Source organism: Maniola hyperantus, chromosome 18, assembly GCF_902806685.2.
Source record: "Maniola hyperantus chromosome 18, iAphHyp1.2, whole genome shotgun sequence".
NCBI lineage: Eukaryota > Metazoa > Arthropoda > Insecta > Lepidoptera > Nymphalidae > Maniola > Maniola hyperantus.
In genome coordinates, this window is record NC_048553.1 from 2676277 (window position 1) to 2700397 (window position 24121).

The 24121-nt window shown below is 37.6% G+C and overlaps 1 protein-coding gene across 1 annotated transcript in view; it reads left to right on the top strand.

Moving 5' to 3' along the window:
- LOC117990385 (uncharacterized) overlaps positions 1 to 24121 on the top strand; it is a 75051-nt gene that overhangs the window by 2060 nt on the left and 48870 nt on the right. Inside the window, exons 3-14 of the mRNA XM_034977819.2 lie at positions 180 to 409; positions 923 to 1010; positions 1376 to 1578; positions 2962 to 3046; positions 3484 to 3668; positions 5804 to 6081; positions 7119 to 7297; positions 8515 to 8726; positions 9177 to 9264; positions 10020 to 10222; positions 10695 to 10779; positions 11021 to 11268. Of these exons, the coding sequence (XP_034833710.2) occupies positions 180 to 409; positions 923 to 1010; positions 1376 to 1578; positions 2962 to 3046; positions 3484 to 3668; positions 5804 to 6081; positions 7119 to 7297; positions 8515 to 8726; positions 9177 to 9264; positions 10020 to 10222; positions 10695 to 10779; positions 11021 to 11268 (2084 nt within the window). The remainder of the gene's footprint in view (positions 1 to 179; positions 410 to 922; positions 1011 to 1375; positions 1579 to 2961; positions 3047 to 3483; positions 3669 to 5803; positions 6082 to 7118; positions 7298 to 8514; positions 8727 to 9176; positions 9265 to 10019; positions 10223 to 10694; positions 10780 to 11020; positions 11269 to 24121) is intronic.

A 24121-nucleotide genomic window follows, 5' to 3' on the forward strand; every position in this document is an offset into this window, starting at 1 on the left:
CTGCCTGCCAAATTTCATGATTCTAGGTCAACGGGAAGTACCCTGTAGGTTTCTTGACAGACCGACAGACATACAGACCGACAGACAACAAAGTGATCCTATAAGGGTTCCGTTTTTCCTTTTGAGGTACGGAACCCTAAAAACGGTGATAACCTAGTGGTAAATGGTAATTTTTTCAGGTAGAAATATCACTGGAGTAAGGATATCCCGGGGTTCCAGAACAAACCGTCCAGTGATCTTCGTGGAAGCTGGTCAAGTCGGTGCCGATTGGCTGTCTCCAACAGTGGTCACTTATCTGGTAGATCAGTTGGTACGAGGGGATGATCCTGAAGCTAAACAAGCCTCGGAGGACTTTGAATGGCATATCTTTCCTATACTCAATCCTGATGGGCATGAATTTTCACAGTTTGTAAGTTCATTTTGTTTTCTTCTTGTGGGAGGGCCGTGGCTAGTTACCATAGCGGCAAACATGCTTTTTTTTATCTAAATATAAAAAAGGAAAAGGTGACTGACTGACTGACTGACTGATCTATCAACGCACAGCTCAAACTACTGGGCGGATCGGGCTGAAATTTGGCATGCAGATAGCTATAATGACGTAGGCATCCGCTAAGAAAGGATTTTTGAAAATTCAACTAGTGAAATAGGGGTTTGAAACTTGTGTAGTCCACGCGGACGAAGTCGCGAGCATAAGCTAGTTTATTTATAAGACGTATCAAGCAGTATACCAGATACATTTTTTGTGTCTCGCCAAACTTGTGAGTTAGTTTGTACTTTGTTGCCAAGTGATTTAGCGGTTTAATAAAACCGGCTAAGTGCGAGTCAGACTCGCGCATCGAGCGGTTCCGTACTATAGTCGTTTTTTTCAACAATTTGCACGATAAACCAAAAACTATTATTTCAAGCTAAATTTCTTTTACAGGATAGGCTTTGGATCAAAAGCCGAAGACCAACTATCGGTTCAGCGATTGGTGTTGACTTGAGTAGGAACTGGAACTCTCACTGGGGAAGTAAGTAAACTTTTGATTTTGCTTTGTAAACATTGATATAAATGACAAGATAGATCAAGCGAACAAAATTTTTAATTAATTTTTTTTAGCAAAAATATATTTCTCATCAGAAAAATCGAAATACCTCGCAACATTTTTCAGTTTCTAAGCGTTTAGATTTTTTGGCTTGAATTAGGTATCTACTTATATTATAATATTTATACGTATAATGATTATCATACAGGTCATTTCATACCAGCCATATTTGGCGCCATTTGGCGATTCCGAAGCTTGTAAATGTTAATTTGAAAAATATTTCAATTTTTTCTTTCAATACAATCTACTAAATAGATTTATCGGCTTAAAATTACCTACATTTCTTTCAGTTATCGGAGGTAGTTTTGTACCAGTAGACAACAACTATATTGGCCTAGGACCATTCACAGAAGTGGAAACACGTTCCGTGTCACGCTATATCGAGAGCATCAGCTCAAGACTGGTCAGTTCGCTGTCATTCAGGGCTTTTGGACAACGACTTCTTATTCCATTCGCCCACAGCACAAGCCCAATGTACAATTACAATGAAACGGTACGTGTATACAGATTTTCTTATATTGTAGGTACTAGTCCTTTTGTTTTTAGGGTTCCGTACCTCAAAAGGAAAAATGGAACCCTTATAGGATCACTTTGTTGTCTGTCTGTCTGTCTGTCTGTCTATCTGTCTGTCTGTCTGTCTGTCTGTCCGTCTGTCTGTCAAGAAACCTACAGGGTACTTCTCGTTGACCTAGAATCATGAAATTTGGCAGGTAGGTAAATCTTATAGCTGACATTTGGGGAAAAATCTGAAAACCGTGAATTTAGGGTTAAATCACACAAAAAAAATTAAATTGTGGTCATGAATTAATAATTAGTATTTTCAACTTTCGAAGTGAGTGACTATATCAAATGGGGTATCATATGAAAGGTCTTCACCTGTACATTCTAAAACAGATTTTTATTTATTTTTATGCATCATAGTTTTTGAATTATCGTGCAAAATGTCGAAAAAATACGACTGTAGCACGGAACCCTCATTGCGCGAGCCTGACTCGCACTTGGCCGGTTTTTTTTAACGTGGGGAAATCCTCATGGATACCACCGCGCTCGGGAAGGTGCGGTGGTTATGTCGGACTCTTAACCCCCCGGAACACCGCCGTGGGGTTTTAGTCGGTAAGAGTCCGACATAACCACCGCACCTTCCCGAGCGCAGTAGGTACTAGTCCTAGTATAACCCATTTTGGTTTCGCACGGGTGGTCTCACTAATTCTATCCCAGGTAGCATACAAGCTGACTTTTTATGCTTAAAGCAGCCTTATAACAACCTTAGCCCTTATTATAAGTGATGGTATTACAAAGTAGGAAAACTTTTTCTCTGTTAGCAACCTTGCTGCTTAAAATAAATTAAATTATTACCTACTAGTTAATAGCTGATGCCCGTGACAACGTCCGCGTGGAATTAGGTTTTTTAAAAATCCTGTGGTATCTCTTTGATTTTCCGGGATAAAAAGTAGCAAATGTCACTCTCCAGGTCTAATATCTCTATACCCATGCACATAATCACGTCAGTCCGTTGCGCCGTTGCGATGTGATTGAAGGTCAAACCAACAAACAAACACACTTTCGCATTTATAATAAAGGTACTTACTGATTATTATTAGCATTTGACGAAAAGCCCTACCCCTATTACAAATGCGAAATTGTATTTGTTTGTTGGTTTGTCCTTCAATCACGTCCCAACGGAGCAACGGATCGATGAGATTTTTTGCATGGGTATAGTTTAAGACATGGAGAGTGACATAGGCTACTTTTTATCCCGGAAAAGTCGAAGAGTTCCCACGGGGTTTTTAAAACCTAAATCCACGCGTACGAAATCGCGGGCCTCAGCTAGTATAATATTAAGTTAAAATGTGCTTTAAATTACATCTGCTTTCAGGTTATAATTGGAAGACGAGCGATGGGATCTTTATCCGTTCGGTATCAAACTCTGTTCACTGTGGGGACTTCTAGGGTAGTTCATGGTAATAACTACTATTCAATACATTAATTTCCCCCTAAGCAGTAGTAGAAAAGCACCCTAAAGTGGCTTCTATTTCACTGTTATCAAAATTATACTTAGACAATTTTATCGCACGTTTGTGTGATAACAATCATTTTCATCGTCATCGCTGCCTCACTACTAAACACAGTTCTCTTCACAGAATGAGTAGGGTTTGGCCATAGTCTACCACGCTGGCCAAGTGCGGATTGGTAGACTTCACACACCGCCGCGAAATTTATAAAGGACTGTCAGGCATGCAGGTTTCCTCCCACACGCAACTGACTTGCGCTACCTGAATCCAGCGGCTCCCTGGGACTCGTTTGATCGTAGTCATTTTGTTTTGTTCCCTTAGTGAGGGTCTGCTAACGCATATTATTTGTAAGAAACCTATGTGTAGTTAATTTTTTTTTTTTACAGATGGTGCAACTGGGTCCATAGCTGATTGGATCAAGCACCGCTTCAATCCACCAGTAGTGTTCACTTACCAGCTAAGAGACCAAGGCACTTGGGGCTACACGCTACCCACAAATCAAGTGCTGCCATCTTGTGAAGAAACCTTCGACTCAGTTATGGCCATAATCAGAGAGGCGAAGTTATTAGATGTTCTGTAATGATACATTAAAGATACAATAAAATTTTATTTATACAATACGTACAAAATGAGTTCTCATGCGCCATTTTAACTTTATGTATCAACTGTAATGTCAAAAGTCCTTATTTTAAAGGTGAACCGCTGCGCGACTTTTGTCTGGTGGGAGGCTTCGGCCGTGGCTAGTTACCACCCTACCGGCAAAGCCGTGCCGCCAAGCGATTAAGCGTTCCGGTACGATGCCGTGTAGAAACCAAAGGGGTACGGGTTTAATAAAAACTGCCATATCTCTTCCAGGTTAGCCCGCTATCATCTTAGACTGCATCATCACTTACCATCAGGTGAGATTGCAGTCAAGGGCTAACTTGTATCTGAATAAAAAAAAAACTCTTGACATGACAGTTGATGCATAGAGTTAAAGTGGCACGGAGAATTCATTTTGTACAGATTATACTTATTTTTTTAACTTAAATATTTTTATTTAAATTCAGTCCCAGCTTCTATCTTTGTTGTACCTATTCTTCTCGTGTTCATAGTGGACCCGCAACGGATTGAGATGATGATTGCGCAATTTGAACAACTAGGTTCTTAAAAAAATAATGATATTCGAAACTCAAAGGGTATTAAAGACTGTCTGACGGTTAATCTAATTTTACACAACAAGATAAAAATGTAAATGATTACAACCGATAATTTGATAACAATCGTAAAACGTCTATAAAACTAAATTAATAAGTAGGTAACTTACCTACCTAATGATACACAATTTTTACAATAAAACTTAAAGCTTGCTATCTAATTACTATCTAAGTATCTAAGTAAGCTTGCTATCTAACTAAAATTTAGCTCAACCGGTATAGGAGTGGACTGAAAACCGAAAGGTCGACGGTTCAAACCCCGCCCGTTGCACTATTGTCGTACCTACTCCTAGCACAAGCCTGACGCTTAATTGGAGAGGAAAGGGGAATATTAGTCATTTAACATGGCTAATATTCTATAAAAAAAAATTAAAAAATACTATACAAATCATGCTCGCGTAGAATGGTGCTAACTATATGGCGGCATTTCCACGCTGGACAGCCGGGCTGATCCGTTGCGTTAAAAATGAGCCAGCCATTCTGTCACCAGATCAGGCTATTAATCGCGGTGAAATGTCTCTTAATTATTTTTTTTGCACTAAGACTCCATGGCCCTAGGGTCTCCACGGCAAACGGAACATAAATGTAACTCTATATAATTTTTTGCTGATGATAAGTAAATGGAGGCAGGGTCACAATAACACGTTTACGTCGATTAATTTTATTTTAGATAGAAGAAGTGATAGTCTAGTGGGTTTGACGTCTGCCTGTTATTTGGAGGGTTGGGGTTTTAATCCCGGGTGTGCACCTCTAACTTTTCGAAGTTATGTGCGTTTTAAAATATTAAATATCATTTTCTTTAACGGTGTAAGAAAACATCGTGAGGAACAAATCAGCTGATTGGCACAATTGTGGGTATTTAACTCCAATTTTTTTTATACTTTATTATAAACTAGGATAAAAATAATGACGTAAACTGAAAAAACTAATTGAATCGATCAAATAAAAAAAGTTGTAAGCATTTAAATATTTCTGATTAGACAGAGATAGCGATATAGAATGTTGACGTCACACCTTACTAATGCCAGTGGCTTCATGCGGTTTCATACAAATTTTCGTTTTGCGAGAAAGGGATAGAAGACCCTACCACTCCAAAATTAAAATGCCTGTAACTTTGTAAATCTTTGTTGGATTTTAATTTTTTTTTTCAGCGTAAGTACGTCATTATTTTTATGCTAGTTTATAACAAAGTAATAATATTTATCAAATTCAAAAGTAGGAAAATACCCAATTACATGGATTCACTAAAACTAAAATAGAAATTTTATTTTTCTTGCTAATTATAATAATCGTTTTAATAAATAATCGAAATCGCAGGTAAACAAATTACTTGATAATTTTTTATCAATCGGTATCGCATACAAATGTTATCAAAACTATAATAAAGATAATGAATTCCTAAATCGATAAACGTGATCGTTTATTCATAAAAATACGCAACAACTTATTAAATATAGAGTTTGTGCGAAGTTAACTTAGTACTATTAAGTTAGTTACGATGTTTGTAAAGTTAATAATTAATTCGGTTTTATTAATTTCTTTTGCATCATGTGAAAAATTACGTTTTGACAATTACACGTTGTACAAAATTTTTCCTGAAAACGGTGAACAAATCAAACTCCTTCAAGATATGAGGAACAATGATGTGAGATACGACTTTTGGACCGAACCTGTGGAGACGTTAGGCTATGTCAGCGTCATGTCTAGTCCTCAAGATAAAAACGATTTGGAAGATCTTTTGAATCGCAGTCAAATAAAATATGACATAAAAATTGGGAATATTCAAGAGTAAGTAAAAGTTTACAAAATGTTTTATTGAATCAATATGCTATACCTACTAGTAATAATAAACTATTAATCTATAATACCTAAATAGGGTATTTTACCCTTTTTTGAAAAGTGTCTTATTTTGATCGTAAAGTGATAATAAACTACCAAGAAATTATAAAAAAAAATTATTCGATTGATAAGTGTAATAAAAATGCATTTAAATTTTGCATGTCAAAGACCTGGAGAGTGGCATAGGCTACTTTCTATCCCGGAAAATCAAAGAGTTCCCACGTGATTAAAAAAAACCGGCCAAGTGCGAGTCAGGCTCGCGCAATGAGGGTTCCGTACTACATCGTATTTTTTGACATTTTGCAGGATAATTCATGATACATAAAAATAAATGAACATCTGTTTAAGAATGCACAGATCCTTTCCAGAAGACCTTTCATAATTTTGATACCCCACTATCGATATAGTTATCTTACTCAGAAAATTGAAAATACTAATTATTAGTTCATGACCACAATTAAATTTTTTTTGTGTGATGTAACCACAAATTCAAGGTTTTCAGATTTTTTCCCGAATGTCAGCTATAAGATCTACCTACCTGCAAAATTTCATGATTCTAGGTCAACGAGAAGTACCTACCCTGTAGGTTTCTTGACAGACCGACAGACAGACAGACAACAAAGTGATCCTATAAGGGTTCCGTTTTTCTTTTGAGGTACGGAACCCTAAAAACCTAAATCCACGCGAACGAAGTTGCGGGCATCATCTAGTTTTGTATAACTCCAAATCTCTATGGGCTTACAAACAGTTTTTTTAAAGAATATTAGCCATGTTAAATGACTAATATTCCCCTTTCCTCTTCAACTAAGCGTCAAGCTTGCGCTAGGAGTAGACCCGACAATAGTGCAACGGGCGGGGTTTGAACCGTCGACCTTTCGGTTTTCAGTCCACTCCTTTACCGGTTGAGCTATTGAGGCTCTTTTTAGAAATACATAAACAAATATCATTTTTATTAATTTCTTTCGTCACAAATTCTTTCATAACAGACTTTTAGATAAAGAAACTGTACGAACTATTAAATCCAATAATTCAACCGAGATGCAATGGGACGCTTACTACGAGCTCCTAGATATTCAGAACTGGTTGTGGAACTTAGTTGTGGCTCATAGAGGTGTTGCAAGCTTAGTCGTTGGAGGTGAATCTCATCATAGGAGATCCATAATAGGTATTTATTTTATTTATTTAATTAATTAGGAATACTTACAAAACACATATTTAACATTTACTACATGCATAATATAACACACACTGATATATCTGGTACACTGGTATCTGATACACTGGTATCTGATACACTGGTATTTCGATATTAAGTGTACCAATCCAACTCGGTTGGGCAGCGTTCAGGAAGCTTCGAGAAGTCTTCTTGTCCAAAATTCCTCAGTGCTTGAAGACTAAAGTCTTCGAACAGTGCGTGTTGCCAGTGATGACATATGGATCCGAGACATGGTCGCTAACTATGGGCCTCATAAGAAAGCTCAGAATCACTCAGCGGGCGATGGAGAGAGCTATGCTTGGAGTTTCTCTACGTGATCAAATCAGAAATGAGGAGATCCGTAGGAGAACTAGAGTAACCGACATAGCTCAACGGGTTGCGAAGCTGAAGTGGCAATAGGCAGGGCACATAGTTCGTACAACCGATAGACGTTGGGGTCTCAAAGTGCTGGAATGGCGACCTCGCACCGGAAGACGCAGCGTTGGAAGATCCCCCATTTGCTGGACGGACGACATCAGACGAGTCGCAGGGAGCCGCTGGGTCCAGGCGGCGCAAGACCGTGGCGTGTGGAAGTCCCTACAAGAGACCTATGTCCAGCAGTGGACGCCTATTGGTTGTTGATGATGATGATGAATAAGTGTACACAACATTTGCAATTATTGTGCCAAGTAAACTTAATATTATGATTAATAGTTAGCATTAGCAAATAATTAAAACTATATAAATATAAATATGAATTAACACGTAAGTAATTTATTTTAAACTATTTTCGAGTCCGCCAAAAAATATGAAGAAAGTTTAAAATTAGAGAAACATAAGCGCTGATTCTCTTGTCTTTCTCTAAACTAAATTTAGAGTATCTGCATCTTTTTCTTTTTAACATTGCTAAAAAAGGACGGAACATGAATTTTACATTGAAAGACTTTAAATTTTAGTGCACGCTACGTATTCAAACCATGCGCTCGCGGCTGGCAGCTAAAGTCACGAGGTTTGACGGCTCTAAATTAAATTTAAAACTGTCAAACTGTTTGTCCTTTTCATATTACATTAGTAAGAAGAGGATGTAAATACTCTAAATTTTAGGTGTGCTCAGAATCAGCACGACAGTTACATAGTTACTTATGAGATGAACCCACCGATAAATTGATCGAAGAGTTTTTTCTGAGGTATGAAGATATCGCACGGTCCAGGCAGAAGAGCTATTTTTATAGAAGGTACTATGCATGCAAGGGAATGGATCACTACTACTGCTGTGTGTTATATCATCAATGAGCTTCTTACAAGCAATGACACGGATACGAGAGCTGCCGCTCGTGAATTTGATTGGTATATATTTCCGGTGACAAATCCTGATGGGTATGTGTATAGTCATCAATACGTAAGTTGATTTTGAATTACATTACATACTAGATGATACCCGCGACTTCGTCCGCGTGGATTTAGATTTTTGAAAATCCCGTGGGAACTCTTTAATTTTCCGGGATAAAAAGTAGCCTGTCTTTCCCCGGGATGTAAGTTGAGTACCAAATTTCATCAAAATCAGTTGAACTGTTGAGCCGTGAAAAGCTAGCAGACAGACAGACAGACAGACATATACGATACGACAGACAAATATGCGATATTCTATAATAAAATACTGAACTGTGACGTTACATCATAATGACGTACTTTTTTAGTTTATTCGATAATTTAAAATGGTTACTACCCTTAAAACTAACAAAGGACGTGGATTTTACGTATTTTGGAAGACCCTCTTTTTAATAATTACTGAGAAATAATTTAATTTTGATGTAGTCAATTACCCAATTATTAATGAATGTTATTGCAGAATCGAATGTGGAGAAAAAATAGACGATACATTACTGGAGTTCACTATGGCGTAGACCTAAATAGAAATTGGAACAGTAATTGGCTAGGTAAGAATCTAAGTTGACAATACATCACTGAGATGACTCTTGATACATAAGAAGCAATGATGAAGTCTAGGATGGAGCGCGCTTGCCTAGAAGATGCCTATTCACTCTTGTTTTGAAGGTTCAGATTGAGCCTCGATAGCTCAACGGTTTAAGGAGCGGACTGAAATCCGAAAGGTGGCCGGTTCAAATCCCACCCGTTGCACTATTGTCGTACCTACTCCTAGCACAAGCTTTACGCTTAATTGGACGGGAAAGGGGAATATTAGTCAGCAATTAACTTGGCTAATATTCTTTTTTAAAAAAAGTAGTAGAAAACACGGACGCCAGAGTGCCCATTCCACACCGTAACGGTTCATATATTAGTAAGGTTCATATTTTGGGCCACAAAAGTATGGCCATGTCTTTGAGTTCCACCGTAAGCTCAAGAGGCACCCGATTCGTTTTCATAGGAATACTCACATTCTTCATCTTCTTTACTGGATACTGTTCAATCCATCCATTCATCTTTATCTTAAACATCGTTATAAATAACAAGATATGCCCAAGCGAACAAAATTTTTTACGGTTTTGGAACCAAATAAATCAGCGCCACCTCTTAGATACTAATGAACGACCCGTTTGAAATCCAGACGTCACCGAGGTTGCATTGGTGCTTAATAAACATATTAGACCCAAAGAATCGGTGCCATTTTGCTTGTTCAATGGCCCTGTCCTTACGAAGTAATATATAAGTCAAATAACAATTTATGTTAAAGTTGCAGGATCCAGTACCAACCCTGCCATGGACAACTACGCAGGTCCAGGGCCGTTTTCTGAGATGGAGACGAGATCTATGTCAGCTTTTATCAGCTCGATAGGTGATCGAATTGAACTGTTCCTGTCCTTCCATTCTTTCGGTCAACTATTATTGGTACCATTTGGAAACTCTTCGGAACCATATGCCAATTATAATGATTCTGTAAGTGTGATGAATTGCATCTAAATAAAATATAAAAGGAAACGCTGACTGACTGACTGACTGACAGATCTACGAGTATCAATCCATAGCTCAAACCACTGGACGGATCAACTAAGAAAAGTTTTATAAAAAAAATTGGGGTTTGAAATTTAGTGCTAGGTATAGTATAATTTTTTTTTTTGTGTTATAGTAGGTATTTTTTCTTTCTTTTTAGTATAAGCCCCGCAAATTGCTATTGCGCTGGAACCATGTCACATTAACATCGAAATGACGTCATTTTGACGTCAGCCGAAATAAAAATATACACTCAGCTCGAAACTTCAGTCTAGTTCTGACGTCACTAAAATGGCGGCGACGCTCATTAGCGATTTGCGGGACTTATACTACGGGTTTAAACTGTGACTATCGTTTTTTTTTTGCATTTTTAGGATAATATTTTTAAATAGTATGAATTTAATGTTTTTTTTTACAGATAAACATTGGAAGACGTGCCATGGGAGCACTATCAGTTAGATATGGCACACAATACGTCACTGGGAACATCGCTGAGGCTATATGTAGGTATTTTCAGATATACCAATGTATTTTGGACATCTGCATCTGTAAGCCCCCTGGCTTTCATACAAATCACAGATTCAAACGGCCGCCGTCCACCGAGTTGCCGGGCAACTAATCGACCGTGCGTTTATGGGTCTAAAACCCGCCACTGACGATACATCCAAAAGGACGTGGTTAAAATGGATACGTCCAAAAGGACGGCGTCTGATTATTTAGCATTTTATCGTATGTTTTTTTTAGATAAAGCAACGGGAGGCTGCATTGACTGGGTAAAGGAACGAGCGAGGGTACCATTGGTATATTGCTATGAACTCCGTGATAAGGGTGACGATGGATTCCTTCTTCCCGAAGACCAGATCCTCCCCAACAACCAAGAAGTCATGGATTCCGTGATAGAAATGGTTCACCAGGCGAAAAGATTCGGATATATGGCTACAGGTGGTGTACAAACACACACGTATACTAATTCATTATTGATGTTCATAATTGTTGGTTTGACCATTTTTTTATGAATGTATTGTTTGTGTTTTACTTGATCACTAAGTAACTTCAATCATTAGCTCATAAGATTTGATTTGGTAAATAAAAAATGTTATGGACATAATTATACTTATTATTGTTTTATTACTTGTACTAGCTAATGTCCACGCCTTCGTACGCGTGGATTAGGGATTTTAAAAATCCCCTGGGTACTCTTTGGTTTTCCGGGATAAAAAGTAGCCTATGTCACCTTATCGGGGCCTTTAAAGATTTTATAAAGCTTTTCCAAAGTCCAATAAAGTTGACGAACGGTAGCTTTGGTTTTTAGGGTTCCGTACCTCAAAAGGAAAAACGGAACCCTTATAGGATCACTTTGTTGTCTGTCTGTCTGTCAAGAAACCTAAAGGGTACTTCCCGTTGACCTAGAATCATGAAATTTGGCAGGTAGGTAGATCTTATAGCTGACATTTGGGGAAAAATCTGAAAACCGTGAATTTAGGGTTAGATCACACAAAAAAAATTAAATTGTGGTCATGAACTAATAATTAGTATTTTCAATTTTAGAAGTGAGTAACTATATCAAATGGGGTATCATATGAAAGGTCTTCACCTGTGCATTCTAAAACAGATTTTTATTTATTTTTATGCATCATAGTTTTTGAATTATCGTGCAAAATGACGAAAAAATACGACTGTAGTACGGAACCCTCATTGCGCGAGCCTGACTCGCACTTGGCCGGTTTTTTATCGAATAATATATCTTGCGATGTAAACAATATATCGCGCGTACGATGCATCGGACACCCAGCAATGTGTCTACCCATCACTACTGTCGCTACATAGGATATTGATTACACTTCTGGTACAAAAATTGCAGTGATGTTCTAGCACCAGATTTATCACAAAGTGTCTATTCCGAAAGCTGTACTATTAAAATCCCTCGAACAAATTTTGCCTTGGGAGAAATATTTGAAAAACACAAAATTATATAGATAATTTATGCTTGGAGTTTCTCTACGTGATCAAATCAGAAATGAGGAGATCCGTAGGAGAACTAGAGTAACCGACATAGCTTGGCTGTGATTTTCAGTGCGAAGTCACCATTAAACTTTGACGCTGTGCAAATACGTCACACTAGTTATCCGCGTGATGACAAAGCTACTTTAACACTTCTTTACCCATTTTGAATTCTGCGGTGGTATAAATAAAAAAAACTCAGACGGGCGTCATATCGGGCGGGCGATGGAGAGAGATGCTTGGAATTTCTCTACGTGATCAAATCAGAAATGAGGAGATCCGTAGGAGAACTAGAGTAACTGACATAGCTCAAAGGGTTGCGAAGCTCAAGTGGCAATAGGCAGGGCACATAGTTTGTAAAATTGATAGACGTTGAGGTCCCAAGGTGCTGGAATGGCGACCTCGCACCGGAAGACGCAGTGTTGGGAGACCCCCCACTAGGTGGACGGACGACATCAGACGAGTCGCAGGGAGCCGCTGGATTCAGGCGGTGCAAGACCGTGGCGTGTGGAAGTCCCTACAAGAGACCTATGTCCAGCAGTGGATGTCTATCGGTTGGTGATGATGATCATGATGATGAGATAGCTAATGTAATGTAGAAATGAAAAGGAAACTAAATTCAGCTCAAAGTTGGCCACCCATCCAGTTACTGACTTGGGTGAACGTAGCTTAACAATCGCGATCGAATGATATGTCACATCTACGCCACTCGTCACTGACTGACTGATCGAAACTCGAACTACCTACTGGATGGATCGGGCTCTGTGCATGCAGAAAGCTATTATGACGTAGGAATCCGCTAAAAACAGATTTTTGAAAATTCAACCCCTAAGGGGGTGAAATAAGTAATATAACCTCAATGTTCGTCAATAACGTCAATTACGTAAACTGCGTTCTTATTCTCATCTGCATTCGACCGCATTTCATCCTCCGTGCTATAACGGAATCCTAATAGCGAACATTATGGAATGAATTCAAGAAAACCACAGCTTTTAACCGAATACGATAGACTTAATTAAAACTGAAAATACTTGGGTTGGCCTGATTTCATTTGTGACTACAGTTGCAGTTCTATTTCTAGCCTCCGTTTTTTTATAACAGAATTTAAAAATCCTTTGTATTTTGCTAGTCATTCAAGTTACCGTAGCACTGAAGTCGATTCCAAAAAAATACGAACACTGCAGTCTACACATTTTTAGCTTTGATTCATCAAGTAACACGCTAAAGAGTTGCAACGAGTGTCAAATTATTAATTAACAACATCATCGAAAATTACAATAAATAGTTAGAACAAAATAGAATCACGATGAGTATAAACGATTTGAAAAAAAAGGCTGCAAGCCATAATAGAGCTCAAGCTATAGCTACACACGTTGTAAAGTTATGTAAGAGGCAAAAATCTGTCTCGTTTTAACTAGGTATTGGTAACTTCGAGCAAAGTCTACTTTCTAAAGATTTCAGCTTCATTTTCAGACTTTGGTTGATCGCCGCTTTGGAGGATATACCTGTGCCGCTGAAGATAACAGCATGTTTTGACCGAGCGGTCCGATGCTTTGGCAGAGGGAAACTGCTTCATATAGGTTTTACTTAGCGTAATCCCATGGACGAGGAGCCCACTTTTCTACATTAAGTACATTTTAACGCCCACTTTATCTAATCTTGATTTTTGACTCTATTGGCTCTGAGGTCTATGCTTACGGCGTATATATGAACAAAATACAAATCAAGATTTAATTCCAACGACTGCGATGTTGAGACCTCTGTTAGACAAGTCATTTTGTGGTTTTCGAGCTACTTGAGCCTACTGCGGATATGATCATTGCATTGTTCAGAGTCTCGATAGCTCAACGGTTAAAGAAGCGGACTGAAAACCGAAAGGTCGCCGATTCAAACACCACCCGTTGCACTATTGTCGTACCTACTCCTAGCATAACCTTTACTCAGCATGATAATGTTACTCAGCATGCATATATATGTAATATTGCATATAGCGTCTCCCCATCAAGGTAGGGGCTTATTTTATCCTTTGATCTTTGTTTGGGTGTAAACGCACCATGGCACACGATTTTGTTTTTTTTTTTTAGATTTTTTGGAAACGCGTATCGCTATTGAATTTTCGTTTCACGGTACGCTCCGCTGCGATTGGATGTATGCACGCAGTTATTGAAAATCATGTTTTGCGTCAGTCACACTAGGAATTGTTGCGTGAAAATCTGTACATACAAAAGGATAAACTGACTAACTGACATATCAGTGCTTCAGCTCAAACCACTGGACCTAGAAACTTGAAATTTTGCATGTATAAGTTGACCTCCACTAAAAAACGAATTTTGAGTGAGATTAAAAAATAACCACTAAAAAACTAATTTTGAGTGAAATAATTGCACTATTGTCCGCCCGTTGCACTATTGTCGTACCTACTCCTAGCACAAGCTTGACGCTTAGTTGGAGAGGAAAGGGGAATATTAGTCATTTAACATGGCTAATATTCTTTAAAAAAAAAAAAAAATTCACCGACCGAATTTCAAGGATAGCACTAAATTTAGACCTGTTAATTTAGTTAAGTTTAGAGATTGTGTACAAAAGAATCGGCCCCATAGTCTATCTAAACTTTTAATAAAATCTAAGCGTCTAAGCTGTGATAGCCTAGTGGTTAGGACGTCCGCCTTCTTCGAACGGGTCGGGGGTTCGATCCCGGGCACGCACCGCTAACTTTTCGGAGTTATGTGCGTTTTAAGTAATTAAATATCACTTGCTTAACAGTGAAGGAAAACATCGTGAGGAAACCTGCATGCCTGAGAGTTCTCCATAATGTTCTCAAAGGTGTGTGAAGTCTGCCAATCCGCACTTGGCAAACGTGGTTGGTGTTGACCCGTGCTCTGTAGTGAGCCGGGGATGGGTTGATCATGATGATGATGATGAAGCGTATAGACTAGAGGGACAGACAGACGGCGGGAAGCAACTTTGTTTTATACTATGTAGAGATAGTAGTATTATAGTCAGTCAAAAATGCGCCTTCTCATTGCAAAACAAAGATGTTTGGTCGATAATTGTTATTAATGGGCCACGGTAACCGTTTACGAATCTATATAAGTATTTATAGATAAAGCCCGTCCGTCCGTGCGTTGATTTATTTTTATACCGGCGATTAATGGCGTGGTTTATGCTGCACAATCGAAATTATGACTGTTGCTTTTTGTGATAGCGGTGATATACGCATTTCGTTGTATGGGCTATTGAAATTACTTGTGGTCTGGTGGTTCTGATAGGGTTGTTTAAGTCAGTGTTCCGCTAAGGGTGTGCCGCGACACACTGGTGTACCGTGGTTAATAGTTGGTGTGCCACAGAAAAAGTCAAGTCTCTACCTGGTGAATTGTCTGTCCTACAAGAAGTCGTCAAAATGGTTATTTTATAAAGTCGCGACCGCTGAATTCTCGCCTGTTTAATGCAGCGTGTCAGGAAATGGGACCAGACTACCAGTCACTTCTCTTTCATACAGAAGTACGATGGCTTTCTTGCGGAAAAGTGCTTTCTCTTTCGCCGAGTAAAAAAAAAACCGGCCAAGTGCGAGTCAGGCTCGCGCATTGAGGGTTCCTTACTACAGTCGTATTTTTTCGACATTTTGCGCGATAATTCAAAAACTATGAAGCATAAAAATAAATAAAAATCTGTTTTAGAATGCACAAGTGAAGACCATTCATATGATACCCCACTTGATATAGTTACCTACTTCGAAAATTGAAAATACTAATTATTAGTTCACGACCACAATTTAATTTTTTGTGTGTGATCTAACCCTAAATTCACGGTTTTCAGATTTTTCCCCAAATGTCAGCAATAAGATCTACCTACCTGCCAAATTTCATGATTCTAGGTCAACGGGAAGTACCCTGTAGGTTTCTTGACAGACAGACAGACAGACAGACAGACAACAAAGTGATCCTATAAGGGTTCCGTTTTTCCTTTTGAGGCACGGAACCCTAAAAATGAGAGAAGAGTTACAACCTTTTTTGGAAATAAAGATTACTTAGTATAAGTAGGTAGGTATATTTTTAATAATAATAAAAAAAAAACCTTAGCATTGCGCAGTCATGTAAAAAGGGCAAGAAAAGCCATACAGCGTCGCTAGTCTGCAAAGCGTTGTATTCAAAACAAAAAAAGAAGGTGTAAACAAAAAACAACATTAACGCGCCGAACCTATCTCAGTATCGATCAATTACATTCGAAATAAGAGCATTTCTTATCAATAATGGATCAATCACTGTAGTTCGACTGACTGAACTTGGTCATTGCTAGTTTCGTCTTAAGGTTTTTTAAATCTTTTAATGGCACTGATTCTGAGCACAACCTAATTTGTTCGCATGCTCTTCTTACTAATGTAATATGAAAAGGACAGACACAGTTTGACAGTTTTAAATTTAATATTTAGATGGTAAAACCCGTAATTTTAGCACGCAGTCGCGAACCTACTGTTTAAATTTGTATTGTGCACTAAAATTTAGTCTTTAAATGTGAAAGTCATGTTCCGTTCCTTTTTTAGCATTAGTAAAAAGAAAAGGATGCAGATACTCTAAATTTAGTTTAGAGAGAGACTAAAGAATCGGGGCCAATTGTCAGGCTTTTACTTCTAAAGGTTTAAAAGAAACAGAATATATGGTTATTACTTAATCTAAAAGAAACTACGAAACACGCTGCGAATAATAGCCTTATCCATACTAATACTATAAATGCTAGTGTGTATGTCTGTCTGCTAGCGTTTCACGGCCCCTTAAACACACACATACCTAAATAGCAATGACGTCACGTCTATAATTGTCATACGTACTATTTCTGTTTTTTATCCTCACCATCAACTTTAAAAGGCATGTAACACGTTTACAAATTTATTGATTTTTAGAGAATATTAGATAGGTTGATACAGTAATCTGTTGATTAAACTTACATTAAAAATTTGAATCGGGTAGGTCCCATTTGTTCAAAATTGTGTCATTTCGTCACAAATGACACAATTTTATCCTATTGTTATACTTTATTACTATCAATTGACAGTGTCAAACATTCTTAAAACAACTAATTATAAATTATTATACGGTATTGATTAAATAAAATAAATTTTAATCGCTGTTTTAAACATTTGAGTAAAGTATCAATACGTGTCAGTCACAGTAGAATCAGTTCAATAGCGAATAAACATAATCGTTCACACAGAGCAATCAATCGCTCTTACAACCGCCCCTGATACCTTCACGGCACACTAAAACCTATTTTTAGGGATCCCTAACCAGACAACGAACTCTTAAGGCTTACGGAACTCGAACGGTATATACAGAACTGTAGGTAGGTACCTACTTAGTTAAATAGGTCTCTCCCGATATACTTATGACCACTATTTTTTGTTAAGTATCAAAAAAACCGGCCAAGTGCGAGTCAGGCTCGCGCACCGAGAGTTCCGTACTACAGTCGTATTTTTTCGTCATTTTTACGATAAATCAAAAACTATGATGAATAAAAATAAATAAAAATCTGTTTTAAAATGCACAGGTAAAGCCCTTTCATATGATACCCCACTTGATATAGTTATCTTACTTTAGAAATTGAAAACACCAATTATGAAGTAGTTAATGACCACAATTTAATTTTTTTTGTGTGATGTAACCACAAATTCACGGTTTTCAGATTTTTCCCCTAATGTCTGCTATAAGACCTAAGCTGCTATAAGTCTGTCCATCTGTCTGTTGTGTCTGTCAAGAAACCCATAGGGTTACTTTCCGTTGACCTAGATCTAGAATCATGAAATTTGGCAGGCCGGTAGGTCTTTTAACACATGTATAGAAATCAATCCGAAAACCGTGTATTTGGACATCAATCAAAAAAAAGTGGTAATTAATAGTACTTATTTTCAATTTTCAACGTAAGTTAACAGGGTATCATAATATGAAAGGGCTTTACCTGTATATTCTAAAACAGTTTTTTATTTATTTTCATGCATAATAGTTTTTTATTTATCATGCAAAATGACGAAAGAACTACCCGAGTACGGAATCCTAGGTTTCAGTTTCTGACTTGAACTTGGCTGGGTTTTTTTCATTAAAAAAATCGCTCTAAAATGTACAATTGTCTCTGAAAATCACGTGGAATTACACGCAAATACACAGGACATACACAACACGGATTGCGACTGCGACTTTCATCTAAATACTATTTCTAATAATTAATTGGCAATAGGATTTAGGATCATAATTCATTAAAAAAAAATAAAAAACAATTGAGCGGATTCAATTTTTTTTAAAATATTAAATGTGTTAGTAGGTAGGTATAAGTATTAAATGCTCATTGTAAAATAGGTCCTTTCTTAATTTTTTTTTATTATGTAAATTAAAAGTAAATGCCCGTCAACTAACTTCTGCATGCCAAACTGCACACAAGGGGATGAGTTAGTGTGTAGTTTAAATTACCCAAGCTACAACAGATGGCGCTGTATTACTTTGAAGCGCGTAATTATACGATGTTTCAAGTAGAATAACTTTAACAAATTATTAAAATTTCTTAACCGGCTATACTCACGTATTTAGAATTTTTGTAAGAGTGCCTATAAGGCACTTTGTATACTGTGTCATTATTAGTAACATTCACGAAATTCAAGTATAATTCAATTCCATCCTAGTCCTAGGACTACCCGACAGACGTCAGACACAATATACTACAGACTGGTCTGGTGTCATACTTTTAAGAAAACTGTAAATGTAACTGAAATTTTGAAAAAAAAATCGAAGGAAGCATCATTCTATCTGAGTTTTCTACGAAAAATCATTCTTATATATCACTCATGGTGCTCAACGACAGAGACAATGCTCTACAAAACCGCTATCTGTTTCTAAAGGTCGATGTACATTATTTTCTGACGCGTACTGTATGTAACTGTGCTAGCCTAGTGGTTAGGACGTCCGCCTTCCAATTGGAGGTCGGGGGTTCGATCCCGGGCACGCACCTCTAACTTTTCGGAGTTTTGTGCGTTTTTAAGTAATTAAAATATCACTTGCTTTAACGGTGAAGGAACGTGAGGAATCCTGCATGCCTGCCTGAGAGTTCTCCATAATGTTCTCAAAGGTATGTGAAGTCTGCCAATCCGTACTTTTTTTTTTTAATAGATAAAGCGAGCAAACGAGCAGGCGGGTCACCTGATGTTAAGTGACTACCGCCGCCCATGAACATTTGCAGCACCAGAGGAACCGCCGATGCATTGCCGGCCTTTTAGGAAGTGGCCAGCGTGGTAGACTATGGCCAAAACCCTTCTCACTCTGAGAGGTGACCTGTGCTCTGTAGTGCATGATGTTGATCATGATGATGATGATGACTGTATGTAACAAGTCTATGGTAGGTATAAATTTGTATGAGAATGAAGTAAGAGCATCAGCTCCTTTAAAATAAAAGGTCAATTAGTCATGCCACAAGTACAATTGTAACAATAGGTACGTCCAATTCAATTCATATTACCCACATTACTATTATTTAATGTCACTTATTCGAAAATTGATGGAATCGTTAAGGCTTGAGACAGACACAACGCGTGACAGCAAGTGCACGAGATCAAGGAACTATGTGCTTAGTATGAGATTTTACATCTCGCCCAACTTTGATTAGTATTCGAGCGTGAAACACAATGAAGTCAGACTAAAACAGACCTGAACTTCCTTTATTTACAGTCGAAAATTCAGTACAGTTCTTGAAACGCTAGTTGTAGACGTATAGACGTACTGAAGCTTAAAAAACAAGGCGTTAAGATCCATTTTACTTTAACGCTGAAGTGTTTTGCCGCTCAAATTCTATCATACTATGCATACTGTATTGCCCACTCCAATCATCGCAAGCCCATTGAACATTTTAAAGCAACCATGCACACTTTTGTTTATTGCTGTTCAGGGGTTTTTGCGCCGTGGTTTGCACTCTACTGAAGAGTGGGCTTATGAAGGCTCAATTCGCAAAGACGTTTATACAAATAGCGACTCTTGTTTCGACCAATAAAGTAAGATTCAGTTCGCACAGTGCAGCGGCTTATAATTTAATGAACGTCTCTCTTCTTATCGCGTAATCTTCTTATCCCATATCTCTCTCTTCTCTCTTTCCTCTCTTTATCATATGAGTTAAGAGTTGTGGAAGGAACGCGTCACTGTAGGTATACTTCTCAGATATGCTTATAAAATTCCTTGTATAAGAAGTTCTAGGAGTCACGTTGGACGCGACTACGTGTTCTGTTTAACCCATCCTTATGGTAGGCTAAGTAAATAATAATGGCCGCCCCAATTATTTTCACATTCCCGCAATATTTGAACAGAACAGTCATTACTTCTGTGGCCGCAATAGAAATTGGCTTTGATGCTAGAATACGAACGTTAGGCATAGATATGGCATACAACAGCAATTGAAAAATTAAAAAGAGCAACCGCCGAGTTTCTTGCTGGATCTTCTCGGTAGGAACGGCATTCCGAACCAGTGGTAAATTAAAACTACCTGACTATTCATTTTACTTTTAAAAAGTTTACATGAATAAAAAAACATTCTATTCTATTCTATAACATTACTTCGTGTTTGGTTATCAAAATTAAAAGTAATGCCCTGATGCTGCATTTTTCTTAATTTCATTATCATCATCATTCTGAGTTTCGTTATTATAGCAGAACCTTCATAGCGTAGGTACTTTTACTTTGCTTGAGGTGAAATGGGATCGCAAAGGCAAATGTATGGAAAAGTCTGGGCGGCCCGAGCGCAAAATTTGTTACACGATTTTATAAATATTTATATTTAAAATTCTATGTGCTCTGTTACCATAAAACAATACCGTAATCCCTTAGTGTATTAAACGTTGAACGTAAATACGACATTTTATTGAAATTGGTTGTATATCAATCGAATTAAACTGGTATTTCTCGTAGGTAATGGTCAAAAATAAAAAATGCGTACTTTGGGAAAAATTGCGATTTTTTTGCATCGAGCCAAATTGTGCCAATCGTGTTTCAGCTCTCGTAATTCACTAAAGAATATCTTATCTTTCATTATACTTTTTTAAAAGTAAATAAATAAAGTAACTATAATATAAATTAAAAAAAAAATGATGAGATTGAACATCCGAAATAATATGTCTCAACTCCGCTTTTGGGACGCATATCGTCTTAAACAGTTCCCGTGGTAGAAAGTAGCCTATGCCACTCTCGTCTTAAACAGTCTATACCCTTGCAAAAAATCACGTCAATCCGTTGCACCGTTGCGACGTGATTGAAGGACAAACCAACAAACAAACACAAGTGTGTTATCTATATATATAAAAGGAGAAGGTGACTGACTGACTGACTGACTGACTGACTGACTGACTGACTGACTGACTGATCTATCAACGCACAGGTCAAACTACTGGACGGATCGGGCTGAAATTTGGCATGCAGATAGCTATTATGACGTAGGCATCCGCTAAGAAAGGATTTTTGAAAATTCAACTCCTAAGGGGGTGAAATAGGGTTTTGAAATTTTGTAGTCCACGCGGACGAAGTCGCGAGCATAAGCTAGTTTGTAATAAGGGTCATCTATCAATATATAGATCTGATATTATGTCTCGATGGATTTGAGCTTAATCTCTATTTGGTATTGACCTGAAACTTTTTCTACAGTTATAATTATGCCTTCTCCAAAAACTTTTCCTTCTTTCTTTCTTATGTCGTCCCGAGTGAAGGCGAACAATAGATTTTTATTCAAGAAGAAGCCACTCGTCTCAGTATTTGTGTAAGTGACGTTCGTTTCACTGGTTTTTCATTTTAATACATTGAGTTTCAGACCATAGAGCAGCAGACCTCTAACAATAACTTCTCCGTTCAGTGACTTGTTTTTGACGACCTCCCTGGCGCAGAGGTAAGCGCTGTGGTCTTATTAGGAAGTCACGGGTTCGATTCTCGGCAGGGTTTTTTAATTTTATAATTTCTTAATATCTGGTCTGGTCTGGTGGGAGGCTACCACCCTACCGGTACGATGTTGTGTCGTGCAAAAAATCACGTCGATCTGTTGCTTCTTTACAACGTGATTGAAGGACAAACCAATAAACCAACATACAAACACACTTTCGCATTTATTAAATAAATACTAGATTATATTATCTACAGTATGAAATCCGTAGCTTTGTTTGCCTGGATTTAGGTTTACGATTATTAATACGCGATTTCCACTCTAGGACTTTTTGACACTAACGACCTATGATGAGCGTGGCCTGATGCCCACTGCAACTGCAGCTGATGGTAAAACAAATCAGGTGGAATTTATTTAACAGAATATTGCTACTCTAGTAATGTGATATCTCTGTTCAAATGCTGACCTTTTCTAGTGAAGATGGTAGATAGGTAAGCAGCCATGAAATTAGGTAGATTGGCAAAGCGTTCGTATAATGAATTGAAGTAGCTAGCAAATATAAAGCAGTTTTTCCGCTTGCTTTCTATTTTTTTCTTTCTTTTTTTTCTCTTTGAGAAATATTTACTGAAGCGGTAGTTTGATTTTGAAAGTCAGCTATTAGAATTCTTTTCTTTTAACCCGCAAATTACTTTTCTTGGTTTTTCTAGGGTTCCGTACCCGAAGGTAAGGAAGGACCCTATTACTAACACTCCGCTGTCTGTCTGTCAGTCCGTCTGTAACTCGGCTGTAACTCGTGAATCATAATAGTTAGAGGGCTGAAATTTTCACAGAATGTGTATTTCTATTGCTGCTATAACAACACATAATAAACATTTCAAAACTGTCGATATGAAGATTAAAAAAATTTTAAAAGTGTTATTTCTTGTACGATGGTACGGGACCCTTCGTGTGCGAGTCTGACTCGCACTGATTTTTAGGGTTTCGTACCTCAAAAGGAAAAACGGAAATTGTGGTCATGAACTAATAATTAATATTTTCAATATTCGAAGTAAGATAACTATATCAAGTGGGGTATCATATGAAAGGGCTTTACTTGTGCATTCTAAAACAGATTTTTATTTATTTTTATGCATCATAGTTTTTGAATAATTATCGTGCAAAATGTCGAATATATATACGACTGTAGTACGGAACCCTCATTGCGCGAGCCTGACTCGGCCGGTTTTTTTTTATTATTTATGTTAGAACTAAAATAGTTTACGATTGAAGTGAAAACAAGTATAATATAATAAGTTAAAAATAAATGATAAATATATACTTACTTAATTATTAAAAGTTAAAAGTAATGAAGTACAGGTATAATTTCATAACATAGGATAACAATCTAAAACCTTTTAGAATAGAAAAATCATCATAGATTTCTATATGGCTTTATAGAGCGAGCGTGTTGATTAAAAAGTTTACTATGTACTTTTAACCTACAAACCTAAAGTATCGAGAGCCAAGTTTCCACGATGCCAATAATTTGCTGTGCCAATAAAAGAATTGGGGTCTCATTTAGAGCGGTCAAATAAAGCTTAACTTTTTAGCAGGTGCACTCTTGCTTTAATTGGAGTTGGAGCCAAATTGGATCTCTTTCGTTTTGGTATCTTCCGTTTTTGTATTGGTTTTACAATAAGTATAAGTATGTGCGTTTTAAGTACTTACCTACTTAATTAGATATCGCTTACTTTAACGGCGAAAGAAAACATGGCGAGGAGATGCCTGAGAGTTCTCCATAATGTTCTCAAAGGTGTGTGAAGTGTGAAGTGAAGTGAAGAAGACTATGGCCAAACTCCTATTCATTCTGAGAGGAGATCCGTACTCTGTAGTGAGCCGGAGATGGATTGATCATGATGATGATGATGATTACCTACCTAGTCTGACTGATACGCTGGACGTTGTCCTCACAAGATA